At 41.2% G+C, this 27,618-nt stretch overlaps 3 protein-coding genes across 21 annotated transcripts in view; all 3 read right to left on the bottom strand.

The window, feature by feature from the left end:
- Window positions 1-22: 22 nt before the first annotated feature.
- Window positions 23-5,480, bottom strand: LOC306965213 (monocarboxylate transporter 9-like). Of its 2 annotated transcripts, none has more exons than XM_079559474.1 (6): window positions 5,068-5,480; window positions 4,179-4,433; window positions 3,349-3,492; window positions 2,639-2,734; window positions 1,439-2,317; window positions 23-1,352 (listed from the first exon to the last, which is right to left on the bottom strand). In XM_079559474.1, exons 2-6 carry the CDS (start codon window positions 4,372-4,374, stop codon window positions 1,168-1,170), a joined length of 1,500 nt encoding a protein of 499 aa, XP_079415600.1. In that variant the 5' UTR covers window positions 4,375-4,433; window positions 5,068-5,480; the 3' UTR covers window positions 23-1,167. The 2 variants fall into 2 exon arrangements, with proteins under 2 accessions (XP_079415600.1, XP_079415601.1); XM_079559475.1 differs by lacking the exon at window positions 5,068-5,480 and adding an exon at window positions 4,547-4,629.
- Window positions 5,481-8,847: 3,367 nt separating this feature from the next.
- LOC306965218 (coiled-coil domain-containing protein 6-like) lies at window positions 8,848-17,589 on the bottom strand. The gene is made up of 9 exons (XM_079559481.1): window positions 17,264-17,589; window positions 16,002-16,151; window positions 14,828-14,956; window positions 14,249-14,352; window positions 13,958-14,118; window positions 12,057-12,213; window positions 11,169-11,269; window positions 10,223-10,341; window positions 8,848-9,988 (listed from the first exon to the last, which is right to left on the bottom strand). Exons 1-9 carry the CDS (start codon window positions 17,516-17,518, stop codon window positions 9,779-9,781), a joined length of 1,386 nt encoding a protein of 461 aa, XP_079415607.1. The 5' UTR covers window positions 17,519-17,589; the 3' UTR covers window positions 8,848-9,778.
- A 1,262-nt stretch (window positions 17,590-18,851) lies between these two features.
- The window catches only part of LOC306965303 (ankyrin-3-like), a gene marked incomplete at its 3' end in the record, with an annotated part of 96,108 nt that continues 87,341 nt past the window's right edge, over window positions 18,852-27,618 (bottom strand). For 16 of the 18 annotated variants that reach the window (XM_079559617.1, XM_079559615.1, XM_079559616.1 and 13 more), the window contains 7 exons: window positions 27,340-27,414; window positions 27,127-27,258; window positions 26,914-27,054; window positions 23,735-25,103; window positions 23,144-23,306; window positions 21,337-21,412; window positions 18,852-20,672 (listed from right to left, as the gene is read on the bottom strand). In XM_079559617.1, the coding sequence (XP_079415743.1) occupies window positions 21,341-21,412; window positions 23,144-23,306; window positions 23,735-25,103; window positions 26,914-27,054; window positions 27,127-27,258; window positions 27,340-27,414 (1,952 nt within the window). Of the gene's footprint in view, window positions 20,673-21,336; window positions 21,413-23,143; window positions 23,307-23,734; window positions 25,104-26,902; window positions 27,055-27,126; window positions 27,259-27,339; window positions 27,415-27,618 lie in introns of those variants that run through there. The other 2 variants (XM_079559619.1, XM_079559620.1) reach the window with 2 other exon arrangements.

The raw sequence follows: 27,618 nt of genomic DNA, 5'->3' as shown, positions 1-27,618 counted from the left end.
AAAATAAAGGATACAGTAAATATTTGAATCATGTGTGTATTTTTATTGCCATATTTTAAATAAAGTACAAAAAAATAAGCACGTTAACAAAATACTGGCATATAAAATCAACGGCATTACTAAAACAAGACAGTCCAGTAACTGCTGTCCCATTGCCTTAAACCGTCCATCAAATACAGTATTTAAGTGGTCTAGTTTAGACAACATTCAAGTACTAAAACCCTACTGCAAAACATTGTTACAATTGTAATTGAATTACCTTCAAGGGAGCAAATGTCTGTGCATAAAAAACCTCAGATAGGCTATAACCAAGATCATACTAGAGCCCATATGCCTATCTCACAACATACAGGGGGCTCACTCGAACACAGAACTGTAGACACTTCATATATTTAGAGAGAGAAAAGTATAAACATAAGGACAGCCTGCTATAGCAAAAAATAGCAACGGCTGTGCTGGTTGTGCGAAAGGTTATCCTTGTGTAGTAGAAACCAAAGAAAGAAAGGTATGCTATGGTAATCACTAGTGACACCAATAGTAGTCATAAAAGCAATGCTCTTTCTTTGTTCCAACAGGCATTATTTGGTATGATACATAATATAGCTAATAATAATAATAATAATAATAATAATAATAATAATAATAATAACAACAGGTAAAAAAGAAAAGAAAAGGTAAAACACAAAGTAAATACAAATGAATGAAACTCTCTTTGTTACTTGAATCCCTGTTTTATGCAAAAACAATGTGACACATGCTTGTGTGCCATTGCATATAGGTTGCCAAATGTTTATACTGTATTAATCAGTGGTTTTAGTGTTCCAGCAGTAGATACAGAGTGCAGAGACAGCACAAAATCAAATACCATATAGTGTTTCGGACTACCTCAAAAATAAGGCAATAAAAACACAGGTACAGTCAAATCTCTGAAAACATTTACCGTGTCTGGTATCAACCTGAGAAATGCAGGCATAACAGTACAGCAAATCAGCCTGTATTTCAGAATGTCTGGCAATTATTTTGGTTTCATAATAAGACCCTGAAGTGAAAATACCACTACTCCTCTCAACATATAAAAATATTCTTCTCGGAGGATTCTTCAGTGTAGTTCCATTACCAGAGTGTGGCTGGGCAGTGAGCAGTCTTTAAGGGACATACAGAATGTTTTTATGCTACAGAGATCACTTTCTCACAGGTGCTGGTGTACTGGACGTCTGACTTGGCTTTCTCAACGTTCTTCCTGTTCCAGCAGGGAAGGGTGAGGACAAACAAAATAAAGGCACCAAGGACCACACAGGTCCCACTGAAGTAAAACGCCAAATCATAGGACTGTGTCCAGTCAAAAAACCAACCTGAAAAAGAACAGAAAAAATGTTAAATGTTTTAAATGAATATATACACAGTGGAATGTTCCTATGAACTCAATAAGTGGCCTTACCTACAACAGGAGGTCCCAGCATGATCCCAAAGCCTCCAAAGAACATGAGGATACCATGAGCTTGTGTCAGTCTGTCTATGCCCACAATTTTAGTGGTAATGTAGGAGGTGAGGGACCAGTTCCCAGAGAAGAAGCCTAGCACAGAAGACAGGATCTGCAGGCCAACATAAGTCTTGGTGATAGGGATGAGGAAGAGTACCAGGCCTGCAGCAAACATGGTGAAGCCATACAGATAGATGCTGTTGATCCATCTGAGGTCAACCAGCATGCCCAACACTAGTTTACCCACGCATGAGGATATAGCTCCAATGGAAACTAGGGGAATGACACTGACTTCTTCAATCAGTCCCTCACTTTGAGCGACATCTTCAATAAATAACACAGGTGGAAATGCCCCTAGGCTAAATAGGAATAATGCTATACAATAAGCCACCATGGCCTGGTCTTGTAGGATTTCATACATGGAGAATATATATTTAGTGTAAGCCCTCTGTTTCTTCTTAATCATTTTCATGATGACCAATCCAGACAGGCAGCAGCTTTTCTTAGTCTCTGTGTGCACAGCCAAGTCCTTAGCATCTGTGGAGATGAGCAGCTCCTTGACTGTGATACTGTTCTCTGGGGCAGTAGTGGAGGAGCCAGTAGTAATTTTCAGATCCTCCAGGGGCGGCTTATCCAAAAGCTGCTCCTCGGTGTTGCGCTCCAGCGCCGCCTTCTGTTTGAGGTAGTAGCCGGGCATGTTCAGCGGCCTCATGAAGCCAGCACAGGCCATCAGGTTTAGAGCAATGGCACCAATGATGAGCAGGCAGCCATCCAGACCAAAAAGTACTATCAACTCATTTTGTGCAGTGGCATAGATGAATGCTCCAACACTGGTCCCTGTGTGAACAGAAAAAGCTGTAAGAACCATTTTTTGTTCAAATTTAAACAATACTTAATGCCAACACACACATACCAATCATGCTACTCGAACTATATCAGCAAACATTGGTATAATCATTAACTAATGTCTACACTTTTAGTTTTATTTTAATAGAATCTGAGCCGGCAGACGTGAGTGGTAGTCCAGCTGACTAACGTAGCGTTCTGTCATGACTGCTATGCAAACGTTTACCTTGATTCTTTCTCCCAGCAGCTCATGCATGAAAGAGGTAAACATGGAGAATCCCAGAGCTGAGTGCAGAAGAGGGTCAGTAGTACCTGTGGTGACAAAGCCGAGCGCCAAACCACGCCTCTTGTCGAAATACTGACAGGTGATGGTTAATGTAGCAGCATAGACCAGACCACAGCCCAGGCCTATAACAGTAGAAAGAGAGAAAAGGGCACAGCAGGATTTTAGTTTTCATAGCATAGTATGTGTTGTGACAGATCCCACTGAACTGTGACATCAGGTGAACAATGACATAAAATGAACTTAAAATAGAAAATGTTGTTGTGCAGTTGTTGTATAATGACAAATAAAACACCTTAACCTTAACCTTAATCCAAGGAGAGCTCTTAAAAAAATAATAATGTTGCGACATCAGACTGGGCAGCTGTGCAATAGTGTTGACTGTTCAGCTCTGGTGTGATCATTTAAGGTGCTTTGTGTATGTGGAGATGGCATGAATGGTGACAATAATCTAGAGAGCTGGGGAAACGGCATTGCCTTCCTTCTGCCTGGTAAGGCTGCATCAGTTACATAACTGAACCTGACTTTTATGATAGCATTGTACCATGACTTGCTGAATGGATAAGGCACTTGGGTTCAGTGATATATACCACTCCCATTGCTTTTCTAATAGAGGCAAAGGTGATGTCAACTGTGTCGGAAGTTTACCTGTGGGGCCCCTGAGAAAACTAAGATTAGCCTGTGTCACAAAAAAACACAACAAGGAAAACCATAATGTTTATCTCTAATTATTTCTTACCGACAACAATGCCATATGAAAAGATAAGGAACTGGACATTGGGAGCAAAGGCACTGAGCATCAGACCGCCAGCCACCATTACGCCACTGAAGACAGTCACAGGTCGTGCACCGAAGTTGTCCACACAAGCACTGCAGACAGGACCTGAGTGCAAAAAAGTAAATAAGTCAATAGAGTACACATAGCAGGAAGCTGAGAAGGCCATACTAATGTCATATTATTCTTGACAAGGCATACCAAACACCTGTCAGAACGTCTTAAAAGTCTACATGTTAAAATACTGTGTTAAAACAGCCATCGCTAACAATGGACAGGTTTTTTAACCATATAAAAACTATTTGTTATTTGCACAAACCATATTTAATAAAAACAAGCTGATGTCTAACATGCTATGAGCTTCAAAGGCTGAAGTGACTTATATAGACTAAACATGGAAGTGTAAACTGCCTCTGAGCAGAGCAGTAAGTGCTGGAGGAATGTGCAGTGTGACACAGAAGACACGTGTCCAGCGCTCATCCACAGGTCCTCAGCGGGATCTGTCCTCAGGGAAACGCAGAGGTGCCAGGCACTATCTTTAAGTGACACAGATATATGAGGACCGTGTCTCATGACGCACTCTTAAAAGTGGTCCTTTGAAATTGAAAGCATTTATGACTTAGTGTTTTTTTCTTGTGCACTCATAGAAAATCAATACTGTAAGGAACAATTGAATACCATTTCTTCAAATAATAATTATTCATGCCTGGATATTTTAGAGAAAGTCTACAAGTTGTGCTGTAGACATGATACTGTAAAACTATTAATAGCAATTTAAAAACTTGATCACTCACTTGCAATCAGTCCCACTCCAGCGACTAGGGAGCCGACCCAGGCCGTCATGCCTTTGCCTTCCTGGAAGGTATGGAGCCACTCGGGATACAGCACCCCCACAGACTGTGGTGAGCCGTAGGCCAGGAGCTGCGCCATGAAGGAAGCTGCCACAATGGCCCATCCCCAGCCTCCATCCAGCGCTTTTGAGGAAGCCATGGAGCTGTTTTTACCGCTGCCCTCTAGGGTCTGCTACAGCACTTGGCCAGCAGGGGCTCCTGTGAGAAACAACAATAAAAAATAAAGTAGAATAACAGACAGCGGTGAAGAGGAAAACGTTTTGTGCAAAGAAAAACAAGCAGCTTAGCTGTTCTAGTCTGTGTGAACTTACAAAGCCAAGATGTAAGACGGCTGCTGCACAGCTGCGCCAGGGCCAACAGGCACTTCACATATGAGTCTGAATGCAGCTCATCTAGCAGCCAACCTCTTTTTGTCCCTTTCACTAACCACACCTTTAGAGGAGGAGAAAGTAACAAAAGTCCCTTGCTTTGAAGCCCTATTCCCTTCTCCATTGTCAAATTAGACAACTGTATAACCTATACTTCAGCAAAGTCAGCAATGCCATGGTTCGCTGCGCCAGAAGATCCAAATCTTAAAAGCTTTATGAATAATTTGTGAAGACGCCTCACATCACAGCAGCTGAAGTGCGCACATCACTTGTTTTGCTTCACGAAAGTCGTTTTTGCCCAATGCTACTTGAAAAAGACTGATTTAAAACAAACATAAAAACGTCAAGCATAACGTCAGCGCTGTTTTCAATCATTTTTTACAGATGGTACAATATTTAAAATGCACGTATACATCACGTTTCTATTGTTTCCTATTATTGTCTAAAATCAAATCTGAACTTACCTCAGCATCTATGAAAACAACTGCTCTCGGCCTCAAAGCTGCGCGCTCTACATGAACTTCCCATGTAAGAGCGTCTGCGGCATTGACCTAACACATTTGTTACTGCGACAAACAAAACATTTGAGGTCTAAGACGGGCTAAGAGGAGATAAGGGCGAAGGGTGTTCATAAGGGAAGCCTCTGCAGCAACAATGCGCACTGAACATCCGCTCATTCCGCTTTGCAGCCGGCAACCAAACCGGTTCAAAGCTGTTCTCGCTGGTCCCTGACAACTCGGAGGAAGACGCGCTGGCTCTCTGTGCGCGCGGGGAGCGCACTGGACAACGTATGTGCGCACAGAAGACGCTTAGTGGCGCTTGGACATGCTCTTTCTGATTTAATGTCAATCTTTACCGTGTTTTTCTGATGTTATCTGTATTATAATTGGCCATCATAGGCAATCGCATCACCTGCAGAGGATACAAAATGAGACCTCGTGATAATCGTGTGTAGTTTTAGCTTGTTTTTTAGCTTCTGATTACTGGCACATGCTCATTCAAATGTTTGCAAGTGTTCCTCAATACAATAGGCGACAACACAATAGACACAATACATGGCAGTGAGGTAGCATAGGGCAAAGTTGGTCCAGTCTGAGCCGGTTGCTGATGTTAACAGCGCACCACGTTGCACCAACAGGGCGCAGTGCCAGGGTCTTTCTTATGTTGAGTTCTCGGGAAAATGACAGGAACAAAGCGTCAAATATTGGCCCAGTATCACCGAACACACAATAGGTTTCATCTTTTTAAAAAAACTGAAAGATGACTCCTTCAAAAGTGCTGCGCTGGCAAGATTCCCAATTAAGTCATAGTATCTCAAAGTACAGGCGTCGGCAGGTGGTGCAAGACAACTTCAGTTTATTTTTAAGTTTATTTGTTTCTAGTTTATTTTTCCTGGTTCAGATCTGGTTTCCCAGTTTAAAAAAGAAAAACTTTTGACAGTTCATTTCTGATTTTGTCTTGATCTCGGCCTGGTGGCAAGGACAGTCGTTTTATGAGGTGTTACTTGGGTGGTCAAATATAGTAGTTTAATGAGTAGAACTTGGTTTGAGAAGCACTACTATAGACAGGCTTAGTCACAACTACACGGCCAAAAGACATATGCCATCTACACAACAAGAGGGTTTGAAAAATGTGCCCTTTATAAAAAACAGTTAAGTGTAAAGAAAAGAATTCATGTCATGTGAGCGCGCGCACGACCCCAGGTCATTAGCACGCGGAACTGAGTCTGTGCGGGGCGGACGGGGGAGAGGTAGAGCAGAGATGAAAGACCGCACAGCGCACAGACGAGGAGGGAGGGAGCTGCAGAACACAGGTCAAACTGGCCCTTATACCCAACGCACTGAGAATTCTTGAGGACCTTTCATGATTTTTCCCATAGTGGAAAAAAATGCTGCCCAGAAGGGTCTTACATAAAAAAAAAGGTTTAAACTGTAATAATCCCCTCCAGCCGAAAAATGAAAGGGAACAAAATGAAAGGGAACAAGGGAGGCACAGTTAATTGTGCTCTACATCGACATGCTGTCCCAGACCAGTTCTAACCAGTTAAACTCTGGAATAGCATTGTACAGTGGTATGACTTGGGTGAGGGTGGGGTGAGCAGGGCAGTGGCTTATTTGATTGATGTTGATAATAATCAATGCTGTTGCCAAATATATTCGTTTGGGCAGGACACTATGGGTCACAAATATTCATACATGAAACTGCTCAAATTACCTTTTTAAACAAATACATATCTAATTTAAAATGTACTCTCAACCTAGTTCATTACACAAACAGTAACCTGAACCACCTGATAAAACTCACATGTGGTGTCATAACAAACACAGGGGGCTCAGTATCAGTCGAATGAACTCACTTGGAGAAAGAAAGAAAAACACACACTCCGGAAGCAGCATTATGTCACATTGAACTTGGCCTTTGACTGTCGAGCCTCCTCACAACTTTATCACCATGAAAAGAAGCCTTGATAAGCTGCGTCTGTAATCTGTGCATTCAAAGAGCTCACTTTTCTGAAGGCATCAGGCCGATTTGAGACTCCCAAAAGCTCTGACTTTTCGGTCTCACTGATGTGTTTGTCGAGTCATCGTTTTACATGATTACATGATCATATGCCCTTGATAGGTTTATTGGATAATTCTCTAAATAATTAGCAGACCATAAACTATGTTGAGCCATGCACAATAATGTATCATCGAGCAATTAATACATAAGTAGGTCTTGGACTTTGACCCCAACTTTGGGGGAAATATGCCGAGAGTATTATGCACAGTATATACACAGGTGCTCGTCATGAATATCATGATAAAATTCATTTATTTCTGTAATTCAATTTAAAATGTGAAAATATATGATATAGACTCATTACATGCAAAGTGACACATGTCAAGCCTTTGTTATAATTTTGATGATTATGGCTTACAATCCATTTATACATATTCTAATTTTATGAGTTGTTTTTACAAGCTGAGCCATAATCATCAAAATAACAAATAAAGGCTATACATATCTCCCTTTGCATGTAATGAGTCTATCATATATTATTTTCACAGTTTATGTTGAATAACACAAGTAAATGCACTTTTTCATGATATTCTAATTATATGACGAGCACCTGCACATTGACTAAGTAATTTATCGAACAAAACAAGTAGCCATTGTGGTGAGATCAAGTGTTATCAGGTCCCCTATCACACTGGTCCTAGTTTTTCCATCTCCGGAAACCCATTGATAGATCTTCTCTGAACGACCGCAACATTAACAAACTTACATGCAACTTCAGTCGGATCATTGAAGAGGAGAGGATGTATGTAGCTTTTTGTCAGATCAATGAGTACATGCTTCCTTATTCTTAACATAAGACGTAGTAGTTTGAAACAAAAAGAAAGGACACATTTGGTTTTATATGGAGTAAATTGGTACTGGTTGTGTGAAAGAATTGGTACTGGTTGTGTGAAAGAAAGTCTACCACGCAACACACACAAATTAAACCCACTGGTATTGAGTAAGTTTCTCAGCAGTTCTACACACGCTGATGTAATATCTCTCTAATGATGATCTTTTTACTACTTTAGCGTGACACTCGAGAAGCCACCTCTCGCTGTTCTCCGCTGAAGGAGCCCGGCCCACCTAGCGTCACACCGCTCCACAGAGGTCAAAGGCCACCGCTACACCCAGCCAGATTCCTGCTTGGATTAGTTCAGGTTGCCGACTTCGGACGTAACAAAGAACACTGCAACCTAGAAAGAAAAAGAAAAAAAAACACATCTGTAATGTACATCGCGGCTAGAATTCACTCAAATAATACTCAGTGTGCGGCGGTAATGGGCTGTGAGAGGGGCAACATACCCTGTGCGTGCGTGAGCAATAGGATTCTGGAAAGTGTTGCATGGGAGTGATTTGTGGTACTTCCCTCGTGGCCACATCTTGAGAAACAAAAGCTGAGCGATGCATCTTAACGCTGAATCACCTCGACTTGTGTAATAAGACAGTAATCACACAATGGGCTTAAGAGTTCACTTCTAAGCTGCAAAGCGCTCTCAGGAGATATCTTCTTGGACAGGTTCGTCTGGGCTAATCCTGCAACTAGACACTCATTTCCTACTACAACAATTAGTTTCTATGCTCAGTATGACGGAAAAAGTTCCTAAAAGGCAGTCATGAACATTATTACTTGCAAAACTGGTAAATAATGGGCATCGTCATCTCAAGAGCTTTAATCGTACATAGAAATTTAGATCAACAGTACCATTCATTTCGAATGTTTAGCAGTTTGTATATTTAGTGTGAAGAGCATTATGCTTTTTCCTTTTTCTGATGAGAATATCCATAAGGATGAAAGAAGCGTTCAGAAATACACCAGAGAGAAGAGCAGAAAGAGACTTGAGTACATGACTAAGTAACACCTCGGACTACATTTTATACACCTCAAAGGCGACATTGATCTGTATGTACCAGCGTCCTTAATGTGTTTGCTTTTTTTTTTCATATATATTTGACTTATGAACAGAAGATTCTTTCAAGGGCTTTCGGGAAGAATTGCAGAGTGAGCTCCATTTGATCAATGCCCTGTAATCATATATGCTAGCTCTGGCCGACATAATCAAAGCTGTGTCAAATTTGAGGTTGGGTGAACTGCCAACTGCTAGTGTTTAGCAGTGGGGGTTGTGCCAGCGTGGAGAACATTACTGCGATTGCGTTGTCATATTATAGGCATGAAAAGAACCAACTACATCCGTCAATCCTTTTCTGCAAGCCACACATCCAAGCACTGCTCCAAACATCCCACACTTTAGACCAATCAGAAAACTCCACCATTGTCTCTGTGCCGTTTGTGCTATCTCAGAAGCGCCACAACAACTCCGACCAGCTACAGTCCCAAGCAACAACAAAAAAAAAACTTCAACATGTACAAGAGAGTGGAACAGATAATGGGCCAACAAATCCCGAAGCGATTAATTTTCAGTCCATCCATTCCTTTTTAAGAGACGTAACGCCACATTAAGATAAGACAGGCAGCTTGCATCACTGTGGACGGGCCACCTCCTTGTTTCTTTCCCCTTTTCGAAGCTGCTGGAGTTGGCAAGAAAGTCGACTTCCACAGCTGGTGTTGATGGAAGTTGCTGTTGCAGTAGCATCGTGGCATTTGCTCGGGCCCAGAAAGATGAGCGTGAGGCGTTAAGGCTGGGGCGGCGGCTGCTGTGCTGTGGTTGCCCCAGCGATGTGCATGGCTGCTGGGGAGGACATGGACTGGACCATGGGCTGGGCAGGAGGGGGGAGTGGAGGCTGCGGCTGGAGCGGCTGGGCCCCTGAGTGCGTGTTCGGGGAGGGTGGGGGCGTCGGACGTTTGAACTTGTCTGGGCTGGCGCTCCTCCGCGGTGAGGGCCTCTGTCCACAAAAAGGAAGACAGCAACAGGTTAAATCTTAGCTTACCGGCAAATATGGAAGTTTGGTTGTTTCCTTTTCAGACCACAGTGTCGCCGTTAGTGTCAGTAACCAATACGGGCAGGTAAATTCAGTACAGCTGACTGTCAAATATGTAGCTTATGGACCTACCTTTAACGTGACAAACACAGAGAACAACATTTTGTGTTGCAAAATACTGCTGATCTATAGACTGACCGCTACGGCGTGCGACGAGCTTCCATGGACATGCAGCGCAGGGGTGTTGTAGTGGGGCATTGCTCGGGATAGTGTGGCTGGAGGAGTGAAGCCAACTGTGTGACTGCCATAGGACAGACCTGAAAATGCAAACAAAGACACAATTTCTCTTAATGACATTGTTTTTTTGTTTTTTTTGCCGCTTTGAAAGAAAAATTAAAGCAGTCCACAATTTTTTCAAATGTTTGTACACAATAGCTATAATGACCGACAGAAACGATCATTATGGATTTTCTTTTGGGACACAATACGAGCGATCGCGATTTCGTCACATCCGTTGGCCGTGGTAGGCATTTTACATTTTCATATTTGATAAACATTTTATTAAAATCCTATAATCAGCAAAAACAATGTCCATAAACAGTGCATTGCTTCTCTTGCGCTGTAACAGATCTATCATTTTATAAAACCCAGTTAGAGGCCTGGGTGCATCAGCTGTTGCCGACCATTCACCAAAACATCCGGCGAAAATTGCGGAAGTAAACAATAACAGCGATCGCTCGTATTGGACACAAAGTATGAGACTAGTTGGGTCTACGTGCACGAATTACCGGATTACACCAGTATCATCCACAAGTCTCAATCTTATCTGTCTGACTGGTGTCTGTTGTGATAAAGGTAATCATTCATGCCTTTATAAATATATAAAAAAATAAAATAAATGTTGCCATTACATCTCTCTCTTATCAACATATTTTGATAAGAGAAAGGTGGCGCATTCAGGGCAATTCTTGTTTGCGAGATTTCCTTGTCTATCAATGATTTATTAAATATGATGGTCGATAGTCCAATACATCAGGGCATTTTATTGTTATGATCTGTGAGAAAGATCACACACAAGACGACTTTATGGTTCTGAGAGCCAGAAGAGTGTTTTATAACCGGCAGACGTCAATACTGTACTTACCAGGTGATATAGGTCTGCTGGAGCTGGGAGACGGAGTGTAAGGGATAGGGCTGGACACTGTTCTAGCTCGTAAACCCTGGGCAGACATCTCATTGAAGTACCTAAAACAAAGTAAAAATGAACATTGTTTAAAGACAGTCAACAGAGCACTATACAGCTTCTTCACAATGTTTTAAATGGACTTCACTAGTGTACACACAACAAGATTAGATTTTATTATAGTGCTCCTTAGAGAGTAGGGACGTCCCAACATTTAGAATCCGTATGGGTAGTTGACCCAGACATGTTCAAAATATCGTATTGGATCAGATTCCATGACAGGATAGGGGTCAATCTTTCACAAGACGATTGTGCATTAGTACGCCGTAAACAAAAATAATAATAAAATATCACTGACTTGATCTTCCCAATAGGCGTAAGGGTGGGATTTTTCAATTATATCGCCGTACTAAATATACCGTTATTGTGATATTTATTTTTATCGTGATATAGATCTTGAGCCATATCTCCTTGCCCTACTTTGCAGGGCTTGAATTTATCCTTTACAGTCAGAACTCTGTCAGGATCCAATCTGACAGAGGTGATGAAAGCGCTAAGTTAGGTATTTATGCATAACAATTAGCCAAGCACTTCTAATGCAAATGGATATAAACCATAGGCTCTTTATGTGTTAATTAGCAATCACATGTAATGTCCGAGTGTATGTCTTTTGCTTCAACAAAACATGGCATATTAGAACTTCAGAAGCATGTCAAGGCTGTTAAAAGATGGGATGGGATGGGATCAGGAGCTCATAAAACCGTATCGGAAATTCCCCATCAAAGAGTCACATTGTGCATCAGTCTTGTTATTTTCGGATGTTGTTCAGAGCTAAAAATGAAGTTTTACCTCTCATCGTCCATTTCCAGGCTGGACTCGCTCTCAGACAGCTGCCTGCACAGGGCCTCCCTGCGCTCCATCTCTCTCTGCAGCTTCCTCTGCAGCCGGATGTTCTCCTCCCTCATGTGCCGCTCCTCCTCAATGTACTGAGCTCGCTTCTCAGTGTCTGTTTAGAAAAGAAAGATTCTTTATTGTCCCAAACAGGAAAATTGTTTACACAGACTGCCATGTCAATCACCACAACAATGAAATCAAAATTAAACAAGGTATGACAATTGAAGGAATTGAAACCACAAAACAAATTCAAGTCATTTTTGTTTGTAACCAACACAGCCTTAACAACTTGCATACTGTACATTGTTTTGGATCTCAAACATGATATAAAACTATATCCAACTTATTATGTGTGTTTTGAGTTACAGCACACTTTACATCATGTGATGCTCTGGTGTTATCCACTGGCTCCCTCTAGTGGCGTGACCCTTTCATAAACAAAAACATTCTACGGTACATGCAGCTCATTTTACACATAGTTTAAATATTTTAATACTGCATAGTGCATCACTGGGATTTTACATAAAATTAAAGTGATTAAGAGCTCCACCATAAAAACTAGGAACTCCATTCTGTTCCCAGCAGGAGTCATCAGAGTGAACCATTTGCACAGTGATTTGGAATCTTTTTTACAAGGGAGCCATTTAATTTGCAACAGTCATGCAGAAAGGCTTGAAGTGTCCTCCTGCAAACACAATATGTACCTGTGATCCCCCAAAAGAGTCAACACTAAACCCACCACACTGTACGGCATGTACAGCACGTGTCAATCACAAGGCTGGCACACAAGAGGATTTCTAAATTAAATCCTTCAACCACTGTTTCTCAATATTAAATCAGTCGCCGCAGTTAAAAGACTGGATTTCACAACAACAGCGAAGCTACCAGGCAGAAGAGTTGTTGATGCCTTTGCATCTGACACACCCCTGTGTCCATCTCGTTCCGATCCCACTTCCAAAAACAGCAAAAGCACTGCATAAAGCACAATTTGCTCACAAGCACAAAATAAGATACTACAGACAGAAAGGAGACTGTTCAGTGATTTCATTCAGTGTTATAAAGGCCATGAACCCAGTGGAGATGGACGGTGAAGCCACAGAGAGTAGCCACAAAAAAAACAAAGCGAGTCTTAAGCGCTGTTCTGTGTCAATAATAAGCTGTATATGTTTTTCATCATTAGTCAACATGAGCCAATTACAAAACTCAAACCAGAATCAAAACAAATAAGATATAAGCTAAACATACAAAATATCTCATCTTATGGGAAACGTACGGTCTATCAAAAATCCAATAACAACTAATAATACAATGAATACTTCTATAAACTAATACTACTATAATAACATAATTACAATTCCGCTCAAAGCCAAAGGCTTTGTCTGTTTCGAACAAAAATGTCTCATTTGGCCCCTGCTCCAAATGAGTGGCACTCCTGCACAATCTTATAGATACCCCCCCAAAAAAGGTGATTCAAGCTTCTGTAAAGGCAATTCTGTCCAGTGTTGCATTCATTTTTCAAAGAGCTTGAAAATGTTTTCTCTGGTTGATGTAGGCCAATGATTGAACCTCTCTCAAACAGATCAATATTTTTACATGACCTCAGGATGAGTCTTTCCACATGATTGTTTAAAAAATGAGCAGCTCCTAATTACGTCAATTGGGGTTAAATAACTTGTCACATGATAGATAATCCTTATCATCATTATTCAATAGGACACTCTCATGTATTTGCTAGGTTTCTTGGTGTATGTGTCCTACAGAGAACACATTTCTCTGAGTGCATTTCACTCTCTGTGTAAACCTTTATATTTGTGAACCTGTCTTTAAAAGATGAGACCAGATATTAGGCCACTCACGCTGCAGTTCTGTGGTGCGGAGGCTCTTCTTCAGCCTCTCCACCTCATTCTTGAGGAAGCGGATATGCCGCATCATGTTCTCTGGCGAGTCGATCTCCATAGAAACATCCCGAGGGGAGGGAGGAGCTGACACGGGCTGGTCCAACTTCTCCTGAAGGATCCTGGTTTGAAAAAGACAAATATGAGCAACTCCTTTATAGATGACATCATTTTTAATAGAGTCGGTGGCTCCATAGATTTCATCAAGGATATTTACTTCTGTTCAATGCATTAAGTTTAGATGTAGATTACCTCTTCTCAGCCTCAAGTTTATCCATCCTCTTCCAGAGTCTGTTGACCAGGGCCTCTTGTTCTTGCTCTAATGTGTTCTCAAGGTCAATTTTTTCACGCCGTAACTGTGCATAAAAAATGAAAGGTAACCAGTGAGTGAAAAATACACAAATATGAATGACAGTTCAATGTCTACTGGTTAGTCGGATACAATCCTTATTGAAAGAACACATTTGGGAGAAAGAGGCTCAGAGAGTCATCCTATAACTAAGAGGTATCATCGCTTCGGTCTGTCTACCCCAGGGCCGCAGTGGCTACAGAAGTAGCTTACCAACACGGAGTATAGAGTGAATTAATATTGACTCCAGTGTTGAAGCCTGTCAACACAGGCTTGTAATGTACAATACAAGTGTAAGCCATTGTCACTGTCTGTCTAAAATTGAACATGAATAATGACATAAGCAAGCAGATACACGTGCACACAAGAAGATATGTGAAAATGCGGTGTTATTGAAAGTGCATGTGTACAACAACTACAGTCGTTTTGCTGTCAAAAGGAATTACTGACATGCACTTGTGCCACAGTTTTGTCACTCTTACCTGTTCTAAGGTGAGCTGTTTTGAAATGGTTTCATTCTCCATCTTCTTAATCTTCTTCATGAGCTTGTTTACCTGGAACTCCTGCTCCTGTTCTAAGTGCTGCTCCAGCTCGGCCTTCTCATGTTGGAGCTTGAATAAGAAGTGACAGAAAGATAACACACTGAAGAGTTAGTTTCATGAGAGAACAAGGCCATATGAATAAAAGAGAGGAAATTAAAGCATGGCATTACATAACTGATTAGTCATAACAGACAAGAACACAATACTGATCACTCAATTATTGTGCCTGAAAATTTCTCCTTAAAGCTGTGGTAATCCAATAATGTTCTTGTAGTAGAGTAAACTTCATTCGGCACATTAGATCCAAATTGTAAACGCAACATTTAGAACAGAAAAACACACCGTGGGTGCTGTTGTGTGTCAAATTCTAGCGCATTTTCTTAAAGTGTGAACTAGGAAGTCAGACGCTAAAATTGGCAGGGTTAGCCGTCAGAGCTAAGAACGTGTTAAAGCAAAAGCTGAGAGATTTTACTCAACTACCTCAGACTTTCACGGGTGTATTCAGGTAGTACAGCTTTAAGTGATACAGTATAAGTAAGAATATACTAACCGAATAGAGCAATAACATTGTACTAAGATTTTCATACGCAGGCTGGTTGGGTCAAAGGTGGTCTAAAACATGTACACAACACCTATAATGTGAAAAAAGAATGAACACAACTAGGCCATATTTAGCTATAGAAATATTCTTATTAAAGCAAAATCTGGAAAAGGACTTGGTGGTAATTTAGAATATCATGAACAATTGCACATTGGGCAACTGTGAAGATAAAAGGACAAAAACAAGCCAGAGTCTCAGACCATAGGGCTGTCCTACTCAGGCCTGACCTCAGGATTCCTTTTACATTACACACCAGCTTCCCAAGGTCTACATCGGTGCAAAAAATGTAGTTTGGTGCTGAAGCAAAAACATTACAAAAAGACAACCAATCAAGTGAATTAAATAGACTAGACCTGAGACATATGTAGTCTTTTTCAACCACCAACAATGCTTTAGAGTAATTACATTTGAGATGGACAAAAGTAAAGTTTTAAAAAACATTACATATCACTGAATTCCCACTAAAAGACACAAAATGTATAGCATAGTCGCATCGTTGGTCCCATCACTTACATGCATGAGCTTTCTTGACAGCTCATTAGTGAGAAATTCCTCCTCTTTTTCATAGTTCACGGCAAGAGTCTCCTTTTCTTTCTGCAGGGCCTGGATCTTTTTAAACAGGGTGTTACTGATAAACTCCTCCTCTTGTTCAGCTCTGGCTTGCTGCAAAACAGTAAACAACGAAAAAGGGAAATTGTTAGTGCAGACACTTTGTTTTTCTTAAATATTTTTAATCCAGAAGCTTTAAAGGTCTTGTTTCTAGATCAATGCTTGCTCAAGACAGGGCTCACAACCGGTTTCAAATTTATCAATACAATTACAGATCTGTAATAACAACAAGAACACACACAAATATGGAAGCCAGCTATGAAATCTGTTTAAGTACAGACTGAGCAAGTAAGATTTTCCTAGATTAGACGGAGAGGTTGAAGCAGTGAGTGATACAGTGGGGAATAAAATATGGGCATTAAATCAGCTGGACAGCCACTGCAGCTGATGATACAGCCAGCGTCAGATTTTCCAACCTCTTCTTTCTGCTCTGACCTCAAAGCAAAATATTCTGCAAGCTGTGAGAATGTGTCAGCTGGAGAACAATGACAGCGACAATAGAGACCAAACAGCTAGTTAAGCTGCACATATGTACGTAGGGTGGGCTGGCAGCACTGTGCCATAGTAGCTTTACGCCCGAGCCTGACTACAAACTAGATGGCTAAATTTGGCCTACATACTTCCCACCTATCCAGCAGATCGGTTACACATTTTATGAAGCTGGGCTGATTAACTCAACATGAGGACACATGACGCATGCTACTGCTGTATAGCCATAATAACACATCCTCACTGGCATAGGGAGGCTCTAACACTAAACACCAAGTTATCAGTACTTCTAAAAGCAAACCGCAGGCTGATTAATTTTACAGGGCGGTGTCTCAGTGACTCCAAGGCTGCTTGAATAAGCTCAAGTTAGCCAAAACTAGCAACACAAAACAAAACAAAGCAAAATAGCTGACTGACGCTGCCCAGTCACACCATATGCAGTCACACGGCTAGCATTTACTAGATAGCATTAGCTTGTAGCAAACAGCACAGATTAGCCATGTCCTATCAGTGTAAGCGACTAAATAACAGACATGACTATGTAACACAGGGCACTGTTAAAATATATACTAGTGACTGCAAGAAGAATGAGCACAGCTATAGCTAGCTGACTGACAAATCTGATAATACTGGTGGCATGCTTAGCATTGGGCTAGTTAGCTTCTAGCATTACTCACAATAGTGACGCTAGCTTTGCGGAGATCTCGATTCTCCTCCTGCAGTGCTTTGCACTTGAGTTTGAACGTTTCCAGTTCAATTTTAAGAACTTTATTTTCTTGTTGTAGAGAGGCCAAGCGGTTGGTCAGCTCCTCTAGCCGAAACTGTGAGATGACTATGCTGGGTTTCCCAGAGTTGGAGGCGGAGGTGGACATCGGGGTGGCCGAGCTGCTGCCCGCTCCGTCAGTGTCGCTCTCACTTGCGCTGTCCGCCATGGCTGTGCCACAGTGCTGTGGAGCAGATGAGCAGATGAGCTGCAGCGATCACAGTACACCGTGTGACCTTGTTCATGCTGTGGCCACAGCGCTCCCAGCAGGATCCCTCCAGTACTGCCATGGATCAGTCAATGCATGGATGTGTCGTGGGGCACAGACAGGTCTCCAATAATGTGAATGTGAATGTGAGTATGTCCCAGCACAGCAGCAGCGTTGATGTGCTTTGTCTTTCAGTCCGACACGTTAAAGATTCAGTTTAATGGAAAAAGTGCAAGCCTTAGGCCAGGGGTGTCCAAACATCTTTTCATTGAGGTCTGCATAATGAAGTGTGGGCCATCAGTGGTCAATGCTCTTCAATTGAGTGTGTTTAGTTAACTTTAACCTGTGTCCTACACCTTTATTTAGTCTTGGAACCTTAAAACCAGATAATTCCCCCAATAAAAAGTTGGATTGAGGTTATAATTGTGTGGAATTATGAACCTTGTTGTGAAAAGTACCATTTCTGGCAATGTGTGTCAACTCAAAAAGAAGCCTGAGGGCCATCAAAAAATGGTCAGAGGGCCACTTTGGGCACCCCCGCCTCAGGCTATATAAATAAAGCAACGAATAATAAAGCAACGATTGTTATAATACAGACTATTCTTGAAATGAGGCTGTACTGTAAGTGCCATATAAGATTCTTTCCAAACCTACTTTCTGAAAGACAATGCTGTGTTCCCCAAAGTCTAAGTACCTTGTCTTGCCTTTGAAGGCATGTGCCTCCAAACTCACTTCCTTCTGATCCAAGGCAAGTGTCCTGTCTTGCTCCAAAAAGTGCGTCAAATGGAACACACTTCAGAGGGAATGGAAGTGACATCACAAAAAGAAAATAGAAAGATATGTTTTATCCTGAGTGGGGTAGATCGGCTAAGGAGGGTGGATTCTGACAGGTGATCAAAGTAATTATATTTTTACTGACTCTAACTAAATATAAAGCGGTTAAAGATGATTAAACCTGACTGAAATTTCTGGATATTTTTGTTGACTAATAAATACTAAAATAATAATGGAAAGAGGGACTAAACATTGGTCCATGGAACAGTGCAATTTGCTTGAATGTTTGAATGAAATAATATGAATTCAAAGTTGACTGATTGTGGTGCATATTGTCATTTTGGCTTCCAGTGCAAGGCAGAAAAGGCTACACTGGAGGAAACACATGCTGTCCAAAGAGAGGACACATGCCAGTGAAATGAACACTGAACAAACAGAGTGTCTTACACACCGCACGTTTCCATTGTCAGAATGCAATTACACAATAGCCAATGTTCAAGGACACAAGGAACAGAAACCATTTATTGCAAAACCAACCTTTTTATTATTTTCAGTTGACTTTCAAAGATGTCTAAAACATTTGTGGTGGCATCATCGCTGCTATAGCTTCTAAAAGACCTTGAATAACCAAAGTGCTAGAATAATTACATTTCAATGGCTTCACTCTGTTAGTAAGAATTGTACATCAAAAATTGTTATGTGAAAACACATATCAAACAAAAGGGACAAAAATTCAATATCAAAGAATCCTCTACCCCCTGATTGACATAGTACATGGGGATGCTGTACAAACCCATTCTGACTTTGAACCACTACAAAAAATAAAGACATAGTTTTAATGTCCACAGCAGAGACATCAGCATAATGAGCCATCGCACCAGTAGAACACACGCTTATATGGGCTATATTGGCTTCTAAGAAGAAAAAAAAAAGAAAAAAAGAAAAACCATACACAGATAATTCTTAATGTGCTTAAAAATAATATTGCCAATGTGCTAATGAAAACAATTCTAGATGACACTGCATATACGGACTCTCAAACCTAAATTATCACACAGTTGCAGAGTTTAACAATTTATTTGATGCTTAAATAATTTATGTTGACCATCCAATGTTTTGTCATAATATATTCTATTGAGCTACACTCCAATAATGAATCTGTGTCTTTAGCGTGAACAGAATACAGACCGTTTACTAAATTAAAAGATGAAATGCCCCAATTTTCTTCCAAAATCACAGCAGCTACTGGAAACCAGATGACTCACCATCTATGAGTGGTTACAGTTTTGGCTCCTTCACCTTAAAGCCATTCTGCACAATGATAAAATCTGACAGTGAGCCAGCCTACAAGCATTTACATTCAGACAGTTCACTAGTAGCAGGTGCTACTCTTTCATTCAGATAGACAAACATAAACCAGCTATAAACATTTTTCACACGAGGCTTTCTACGAACACACACAAATGCTTCTCCTAAAATACTGTATAAAAGTGGTGACCAATGTCAGGGCCATGTGCACACAGATAAAGGGTTGTATTTGTTATTTAAATACAGTGTTTTTGCAAACTTGTAAAAAAAATGTTCTCAAAATAAAATTAACATGCATGAAAATATGGGTCATCTGAAAGGCTGCTTTTGTAGAATTAGAATAATTACTAATTCGGAAATTACTGAAATTAGATTTTTTTTTTCTGGAAAGTTCATTATTTAAATCAAACCAGCATTATTATTATTATTTACAAACATTATACCAGCTCTATTAATAAATTATACAAGAACCTGTGTCATTACACTCATTCTTTAAAAAGTGAAACCCTTTCAGAAAGTTCAAAAGCACTTAAAAGGTTGTTCTTTTAGTGCAAACTTGACCAGAAACATTGTAATTTCAGAAAAGGTGTTAGTTAAAAACAAAAACAATGGGTCCAAGAAAATAAACTATAAGGCGAGTGTTTAAGTTGTGTCAGAAGTGTCCAATAATTTTTCAGCTTGACTTCATTCTTTCCAGGCAACTTGTGGAAAGAGCTTTTGTGCCGTCTTTGGTCACAGTTTCACCTGTGTGTTCACTGCAGTCCAGAGTAACCAAAGTCACCACCGCAAACACAGCTGCTCGGTGGCTTTCCCCAACACCAGTGGGCCAATGGCACAAGCCCTCTAAAACAGGAAGTAGGATCGATGTCCGTGGTCCACAGAAAGAGACTAGAAAAAGTGTGAGTTTTTCATGCTCATGCTTAAATGGTCAGCTCTTCCTGCACGAGAACTATCCATGAAGCTGATAAAAGCACATTGGACCCTTTGCCTTGTCCCAAGTCCTCACAGTGGAACTTTATTTCTGGGAGATGACCTGTGAAGACAATATGAATTATTATGACAAGAGATTTAAAATATGTTTAAGAATTGCAAGTATAACAGGCGTAACCGTATTTTCTGGACTATAAGTCACACTTTTTTGAACGTTTGGCTGAGGGTGCCACTTATACTCAGGCGCGACTTATAAATCAAAATATATAATTTCACATGTTTGTTATTTTCACGCTGAGGGCGCTCTAGGCCCGTGTACCAGAATCTGCTACTCCTGTCCCACTGAAGATTTAAAAAACGGTAATCGAGCAGCAGAAAGAAAGTTTGGAGTGAGCGAGAAGCATGTGAGGGACTGGCGAAAAGCGGAGATTACTCTGACTGCAATGAAGAAAACAAAAAAGCTAGATGGCCACAGCTAGAGGAACGAGTTTGCAGATGAGAGCTTGAACAACATGATGCCGGGAGAGGATTGTCAATGGTGCAGTTACGCCTCCATGCCCAGGTAGTTGCCAAAGCTGGTGCGAGTTATAGTCCGGAGCGGCTTATATATACTGTATATTTTTTTCTTCTTTTTCATGCATTTTTTGGCTGGTGCGACTTACTATATATTCTGGCGTGACTTATAGTCTGGATAATACTGTAGAAGTGCGATAAATATTGGTGAGGTGACCATAAAACATAAACAGAACAAATGAATGTTGGCCTACCCTGCTATGAGTGGTGCTTTTTGTCACTTGACCGTCTATCGTCCTTTCTCCTGCTGTTTCTGGACCCACTGCCTTGCTGCAAAACACAAAGAAAAGATTAAATTATCAACAAATGTCTACAAAAAGAGGTAGGGTTTATTGTAAAACTGTTATTTTCACACCCGTCTAAAGATGCCACACCTTTAATAGACAGACACAGACAGAATAAAAAGTAGATAAGACAGATATAGAAAACTGCATGTAAGTAAAATAAATGAATACAAATCACAACGGTTAAATTACCTATACAATGAAAAAAACATGTTAAATATTCACAGCAAGAAAACATTTCAAAGAGGTTTAAAAAAGTTAGGAAACATAAGCACCAAATCCGAAAGTCAGCATTCACTTTACAATGGGTAAACTGTGGCAGTACATGACTTGCAAAACTAACAACACCGTATTTTATTTACTGTGGTCAATCAATATGCGTGCAGTGACATGTCCGATGTATTTATTACAATTATTTTCATTTTTATTCTGAAACACGATTATAGAGTGTAATAGTAGATGGAGTCAGAAAGCTGTACTATTTGCTTTTTCTTATTGGTTATTATTTATCAAAAATGCCATTGTGGTTGTTAGATTTGTGCACATGTTATGACACAGATAAACCTGTACAAGCCATTCCCAACCTCGGACCACTCCTCGGACAGAGTCGGACTGTGCAGAGGGTCTCTCCTATGCCACACTCCATTGTCGCTGCCTTGGTTGTCTGGCGTGGGCGTGGAAACACGACGGATAACTTTCCTGATTACCTACCCAAGGCAAACAGGGTTCGAAACATGTTACATATCCCCATGTGGTCCAGGAACAAGGGTCTATACACCTTAATCGGTTGCGTTCATGACATTGTAGAATATTGCAGATGAGCACAGGAGCCTAAAGAAGTGTATGAGCGATTCACATTTTTTGGAAGGGATTGGGCACACACAGTTCAATATTAATTTTGTGGCTTTGCAGACTTGCACAGCAATGAATAATAATGTCACCACTATACAGATTGTGTCCTTGTTTTTGCAGCTCTGTGCATGCTCTTTATACCATTTTTTTGTATTTAAACTATAGGCTCTAGAATGTCACATGAACACAACCAATAGCGAAATAAGTGAACTTTACTTTTCTGCTGACGAGGTTACCATCATTATCCATGTAGTGCTCTTCGGTCATACTCTCACCAGGAATATTTCTCGCCTCATCGCCCTGTAAATGTTTGTAAAATTAACACACACAAAAAATGCATCTCTCATGGCAACCCAAACCATCACCACAGGAAGGTTTACTGCAATTGTAAACGTCATATCAAGACAAAGAGACGATGTGATTAATGTGAAACCTCAAGTCAATGAAGCTTTTCACTATTGAGGGAAAGCACAGCACCACCACCACCACCACAACTCTATGACTACTAGCTCTACTCGAGTAAAAAGCTGAAGGAAGACAGGCCAAGTCCAAGCCCCATCACAGCAGGCTCACGCCGTACCTTCAAAATTATACGACGCCTGAAGATTCTGGTGGTTACAGTTTGTTCCTCCTCTGACCCAGAATCAACACTAACACACTGATGGTAAAAAAAGATTAACACAATAGAACACAAGACTTTAAGATGAGCAACAGTGGGTTCAGAGAGTTTTCATGTAGCAGTCAAATAATAATTTCTTTTGAACCCACTATAAGTTTACAGTTGTTCCATGATGTCCTGCAGCAAAAACGTCTGTAAACAAACTGTAAACTGAAGATTCTCAGACAGGTGAATGTGTTTAATTACCTGAACTTTCTTCTCTGACACCAGCGCTCCTTCTTCCTTTTTGACATTCGCAGGCTGGGATGTGGTGTCCTGAGGTGAGCTCTTCGAGTTGTTGCCATTCTTTCGGGACCTGCCTGATTCACCCCTTGACGAGGAAGTAATGGAGTCACTCGATTTTTCTTGGCTGCAAAGGTTATAACAAAAGACCATTATTGGCATGATAGAGAACAATTACAAGCAGTGCTAATTAGAGTTAGTCAAATAATTTGTTTAAATGTTAGTTGACAAAATGTCTAGTAAATTAATCGACAAAATGAATAATAATGTAATATAATATAATGTTCACAGGAAAGCTCGTCTCATTGGTTAAAGTAATGGCACCGGGGATTCTGACTGCTTATCAGCAAAGGGAGGGACTTAAAAAAAAATATATATATATATATATATATTTTCATCAATATGACTAATTATGTCATATTAGGGACTTAGGCGGTCAATTATACGCAATCTATTAAATTGGTAAAACATTTAAACTTAAAGACTATCACTTTTAATCAGATCAAAATCAACAAAATAGACCCTTATTCTACGTGTATTCCAATGGCGACTTACGTTTCCCGTTTGTCGAGGAGGTCGGAGCTGACACTGCGGCCTGGTGTTGGTGGCTCTGCGTTGACACTTGAGGAGTCACTACTGTGCCAACCTGAAAGCGAACACAAGTCTTTTTCTGCCTGTTCCACCTGACGGAGCATTTCCTTGATGGTTGCGCCGTTTGTTTCCTCGCTGTCCTCCTCCACCTCTGAGCCGTTGTCTTTCGCTATGTTATTTGCTGCAGGCTCCTCTTGTGTTTTCATTCTGCTGCCACTTGAACAGTCCACCTCTTCCTTGTTGGGGTGAGTCTCCAGACACTCCGCATCTTTGCCCAGATCCTTGGCTGCCTTGCCCTCCTCTAATTTCATTTCTCTATCGTTTATAATTTCTTTACTTTCACACAGAAAATCACAGTCTTTCCTATCCTGACATACACCCCCCTCATTATACCCCTTCGACTTGGTCTCCAACCCTCCATCAACACCTTTATGCAATTCTGCATCTTCAGCTAGCACTGCCCTTTGCACCCCATGCTCTGTTTTTACCAGCACAATCTGCTCCTCTGACGGATACAGCACATTTTTTACCTCGTCAACTCGACATACTGTTCCTTCCTGGAAAAGGGCATGCTGCTCCTTTGTCATATCTATTTCGACTTCTGCATACCCTTCTTTCGGTTCACACAGCACAATATCGTTGGCCAGCTTCACTTTATCCTGTATGACCATTTCACATTTGATTTCCACATTCTGAATAAGTTCCTGCTCAATCCACTTCTCCACAACTATATTTCCCTCCAACTCTGCTTTGACTTTTTCAGCTACTTTCGCTAGTTCGTCAGTCGCTTCCTCATTACCTTCCTTTAAGCATGCGTCATCCTGGGCAAAAATGAGAGAGCTGGTCAGGGGTGAGTCTCCAACATGAACTCTTTCAGGCGTGGATGGAGTGATGGATGATATGGATGATAGCGATGGGGAAGATGCGGAGAAAGCCATGTCCATGTCCATCTCACATAGCCCAGGGGCGAGGTGTGTCTTGGGCCTATGGGTTTGCTGGGGGCAAGACTTATCTTCTTCCTCACTCAAAAGAAGCTGGTCGTTCAGAGCAATGTGTGGCTTTCTGATCAGAGACGGAAGGGGATCGGGGAGTTCAAACACAGGTGCGGACAGGGTGAGCTGGGAGGGTCTTGGGGGGCTTACTGGAGGGCTGTCTACACCGGCTTCATCGGGCTGTGGGCTCGAGGGCAGAGTGAGGTCTGCTTCAGTGAAATTTTGCGTTGGAGATGGAGTGAGAAAAGGGGAGGGAGTGACGGGAAGCTCGGACTCCAGGAAGCTGGGACTAGACTGAAGTACGGCAGGGGACTGCAGCTCCGCTAGAATGCTCTGATAATCTGTGGGTAACAGGATGACAGGACATACACAGTCTGAAGCATGCTCGACAAAGGCCCACACTGCATACCCAGTGGTATGGGCCATGGCACAAGAGCACAATGTAAGCATGCATCCTTAAGACTGAGGGCTGAGATGGATACATACACAGCACCAAAAGCTTTAGTAGTAGATTACAACAAAGTCTATTAAGTCAATACATCTCATTCAACTATAACTTAAACTACTTAAATGTTTTGCGTTTGTTCAAACAATGTAGATCTTAAGTATCCGCTTTGTTGAATGTTGCACTTATATAGCGAGCAATTAATAAACAAGCAGCAAGAAAAAGAAACCAATGGCCCCATGACCATATGACAAGCTTATTTAAATACTAATGTAGAAATGTGATATTGTACAGAGGTAATATGATTCAAAGAGCAATAAGCATAGTACTTAGTGACATAGGCCATGTAGCAGATGAAGCACGCCATTAAATGTGTTAATAGAGCTAATAAGAATTTTACATGATCGCACAGATAGATGACAGATGAGTGAAAAACGACAACATTACAATCTAAATGAATATCTCCATTTTAGAAGAGTCATGCTGGGTCTGGGTGGTGGGAGAAGGGTTAGGAGGTGCACACTGACATGATGGGCAGGGGGAGAGGGGCCGAAGAGGGGGGGAGGATGGGCAGGGGCTTTCAGAGCGCGATTCAGAAGCAGATACTGTTGGAAGAGTAACCACTGAGAGAGGGGACCCCCGACCAGAGGCAGGCAGCTGAGCAGCCAAGGATTCTCCACTTGGGGAAGTGGTCACAGGAGGAGAGATCATGCCAGACACCGAGGTAGAGATTGGTACAGAGTTAGGTTCAGGTGTATCAGGGACAAGAGAAGAGGAGACTGTGGCAGTTTTGCAGGGAGAAGGGGAACTGACAACTGTAAAAGAATGGTTGTCAGAGTCCATTTGCAAGGATGGTGTTGGAGATGGCGGGACTGCAAATGAAAGACCGGGCGATGGAGAAAGACAAGTAGGGGTTGTAGGAAGGGGTGAGGTGATGAGCGGGATAGGGGAGGTAGGATGTGGTGAGAAGGGGAAGAATGCAGATTGCCGTGGGTCAGGTATATGTGGGGAGAGGGGTAAAGGACAAGGAGGCGACTTAAACTTTGGAGCCGGTGCCAAATCTTTGTGTGAGATGGAGGACTCGTAACTGGGAGAGCGACGTGAGCTGAGCGCCGCAGAGGTAGGAGTGAGTGGGGTAGGTGGGGGAGTGGGGGTTGGTGTTGGACAAAACAAACTAGATGTCTGAATAATTATTGGAGCAGCACTGCCAGGAATCAGCGGGATGATGATTGAAACTTGAGGAGCATAATGGAAGACAGAATAGAATAGAGAAGAAAAAAAGAGAATAAGAAACATGATTTGGCAAACTTACTTGTTATGTGACAATGAGGTTTAGGGATGTGATAAATGCATAAGGAAATGGGAGATTTCAGCAATACTTGACTCTTATGATGGTAAGAGCATTACAGTATGTGCTGTCAAGAGCAGTGAAGACTGCAGCAGGACAAGGTGGGAGGCAGGTAAAAGAAAGGAGAGGCAGCTTAGTTTTGCAGCGAAAGATACTGTCATCTATCCAAGAAGGGCTCAGAGGAACTGGAGGAGGACTAAGGGAAACAAATGGACAGTATAACACCATAGAGTTAAATAAATGCCTATATTATTTAAAAGCATTTATGTTACAACACATCTAAGTACTGACTATAGTTTATACTAAGGGGTACAGAGAAAAATAAAGCAGACAGCCTTTAACTAAAGCTAAACTTTACCATCAGCATGATCCCGGAAAACGTTATCATCAGCAAAACACCTTGTGCCTGAAATGTTACCATAGTCGAAAATTGGGCCTTCCAGTAGGGTGACAATATCCATACGATTGACTTTTGTCAGGACTGTGGATAAGGCATCAGCTGTACAAAAATAAATAAATAAATAAATCATAAATGCATTTTTCTGTATCTTCACATGAAACACTGACTTACTTGTCGCATTTTTTCCTTCTCTGGTGACCCATTTCTTAAGCAGCATGAAACTCTGAGCTGTGAGTGAGTTGGGGTTCTCTAGTCTGATGTGGTTGATTTCATCCACAGTAAAGTTCATCTCCCGAGCCAGCTCTGTCATAGGACAAACAGAAACTCCATTTCCTTTTGTTCATTAACCAGCAATTGTTTGGTTATGTTTTTAAATAAGCTAACCTGTCCAACTGAGTCCAAGGTGATCGGCAACAATAGCCATTCGCAGGTCTGTTCGTTCACATGGGCTTTGTGGACCTGGTAAAGGACAATTACTGATTAGAACTATTTTGCATTTTTACCTGTTGCCTAAATATAAGAGAATAAACATAGATGTAAAATCCTTTTCTGGTTACTTACTTTTCAATAATAGTTATTATGTTGTTATGTCTTTAAGACTTGCTGATGAACAGGATTTACAGTGGATATTAAGCCTTACATATTTTTGATCAAATTTGTATT

The sequence above is a fragment of the Gobius niger genome, assembly GCF_951799975.1.
Source record: "Gobius niger genome assembly, chromosome: 7".
Classification (NCBI taxonomy): domain Eukaryota; kingdom Metazoa; phylum Chordata; class Actinopteri; order Gobiiformes; family Gobiidae; genus Gobius; species Gobius niger.
This window is presented reverse-complemented; position numbering and strand designations above follow the sequence as displayed.

Coding starts and splice junctions, on each gene's coding strand:
- LOC306965213 (XM_079559474.1), bottom strand. CDS start 4,374: ATGGCTTCCTCAAAAGCGCTGGATGGAGGCTGGGGATGGGCCATTGTG. Junction 2,318..2,638: donor GCTCGGCTTTGTCACCACAG/GTACTACTGACC, acceptor CTGTTCACACAG/GGACCAGTGTTGGAGCATTC. Junction 1,353..1,438: donor GCTGGGACCTCCTGTTGTAG/GTAAGGCCACTT, acceptor GTTCTTTTTCAG/GTTGGTTTTTTGACTGGACA.
- LOC306965218 (XM_079559481.1), bottom strand. CDS start 17,518: ATGGCGGACAGCGCAAGTGAGAGCGACACTGACGGAGCGGGCAGCAGC. Junction 14,353..14,827: donor AACAGCTCACCTTAGAACAG/GTAAGAGTGACA, acceptor TTTTATGCACAG/TTACGGCGTGAAAAAATTGA. Junction 12,214..13,957: donor CCGCACCACAGAACTGCAGC/GTGAGTGGCCTA, acceptor TTTTCTAAACAG/ACACTGAGAAGCGAGCTCAG.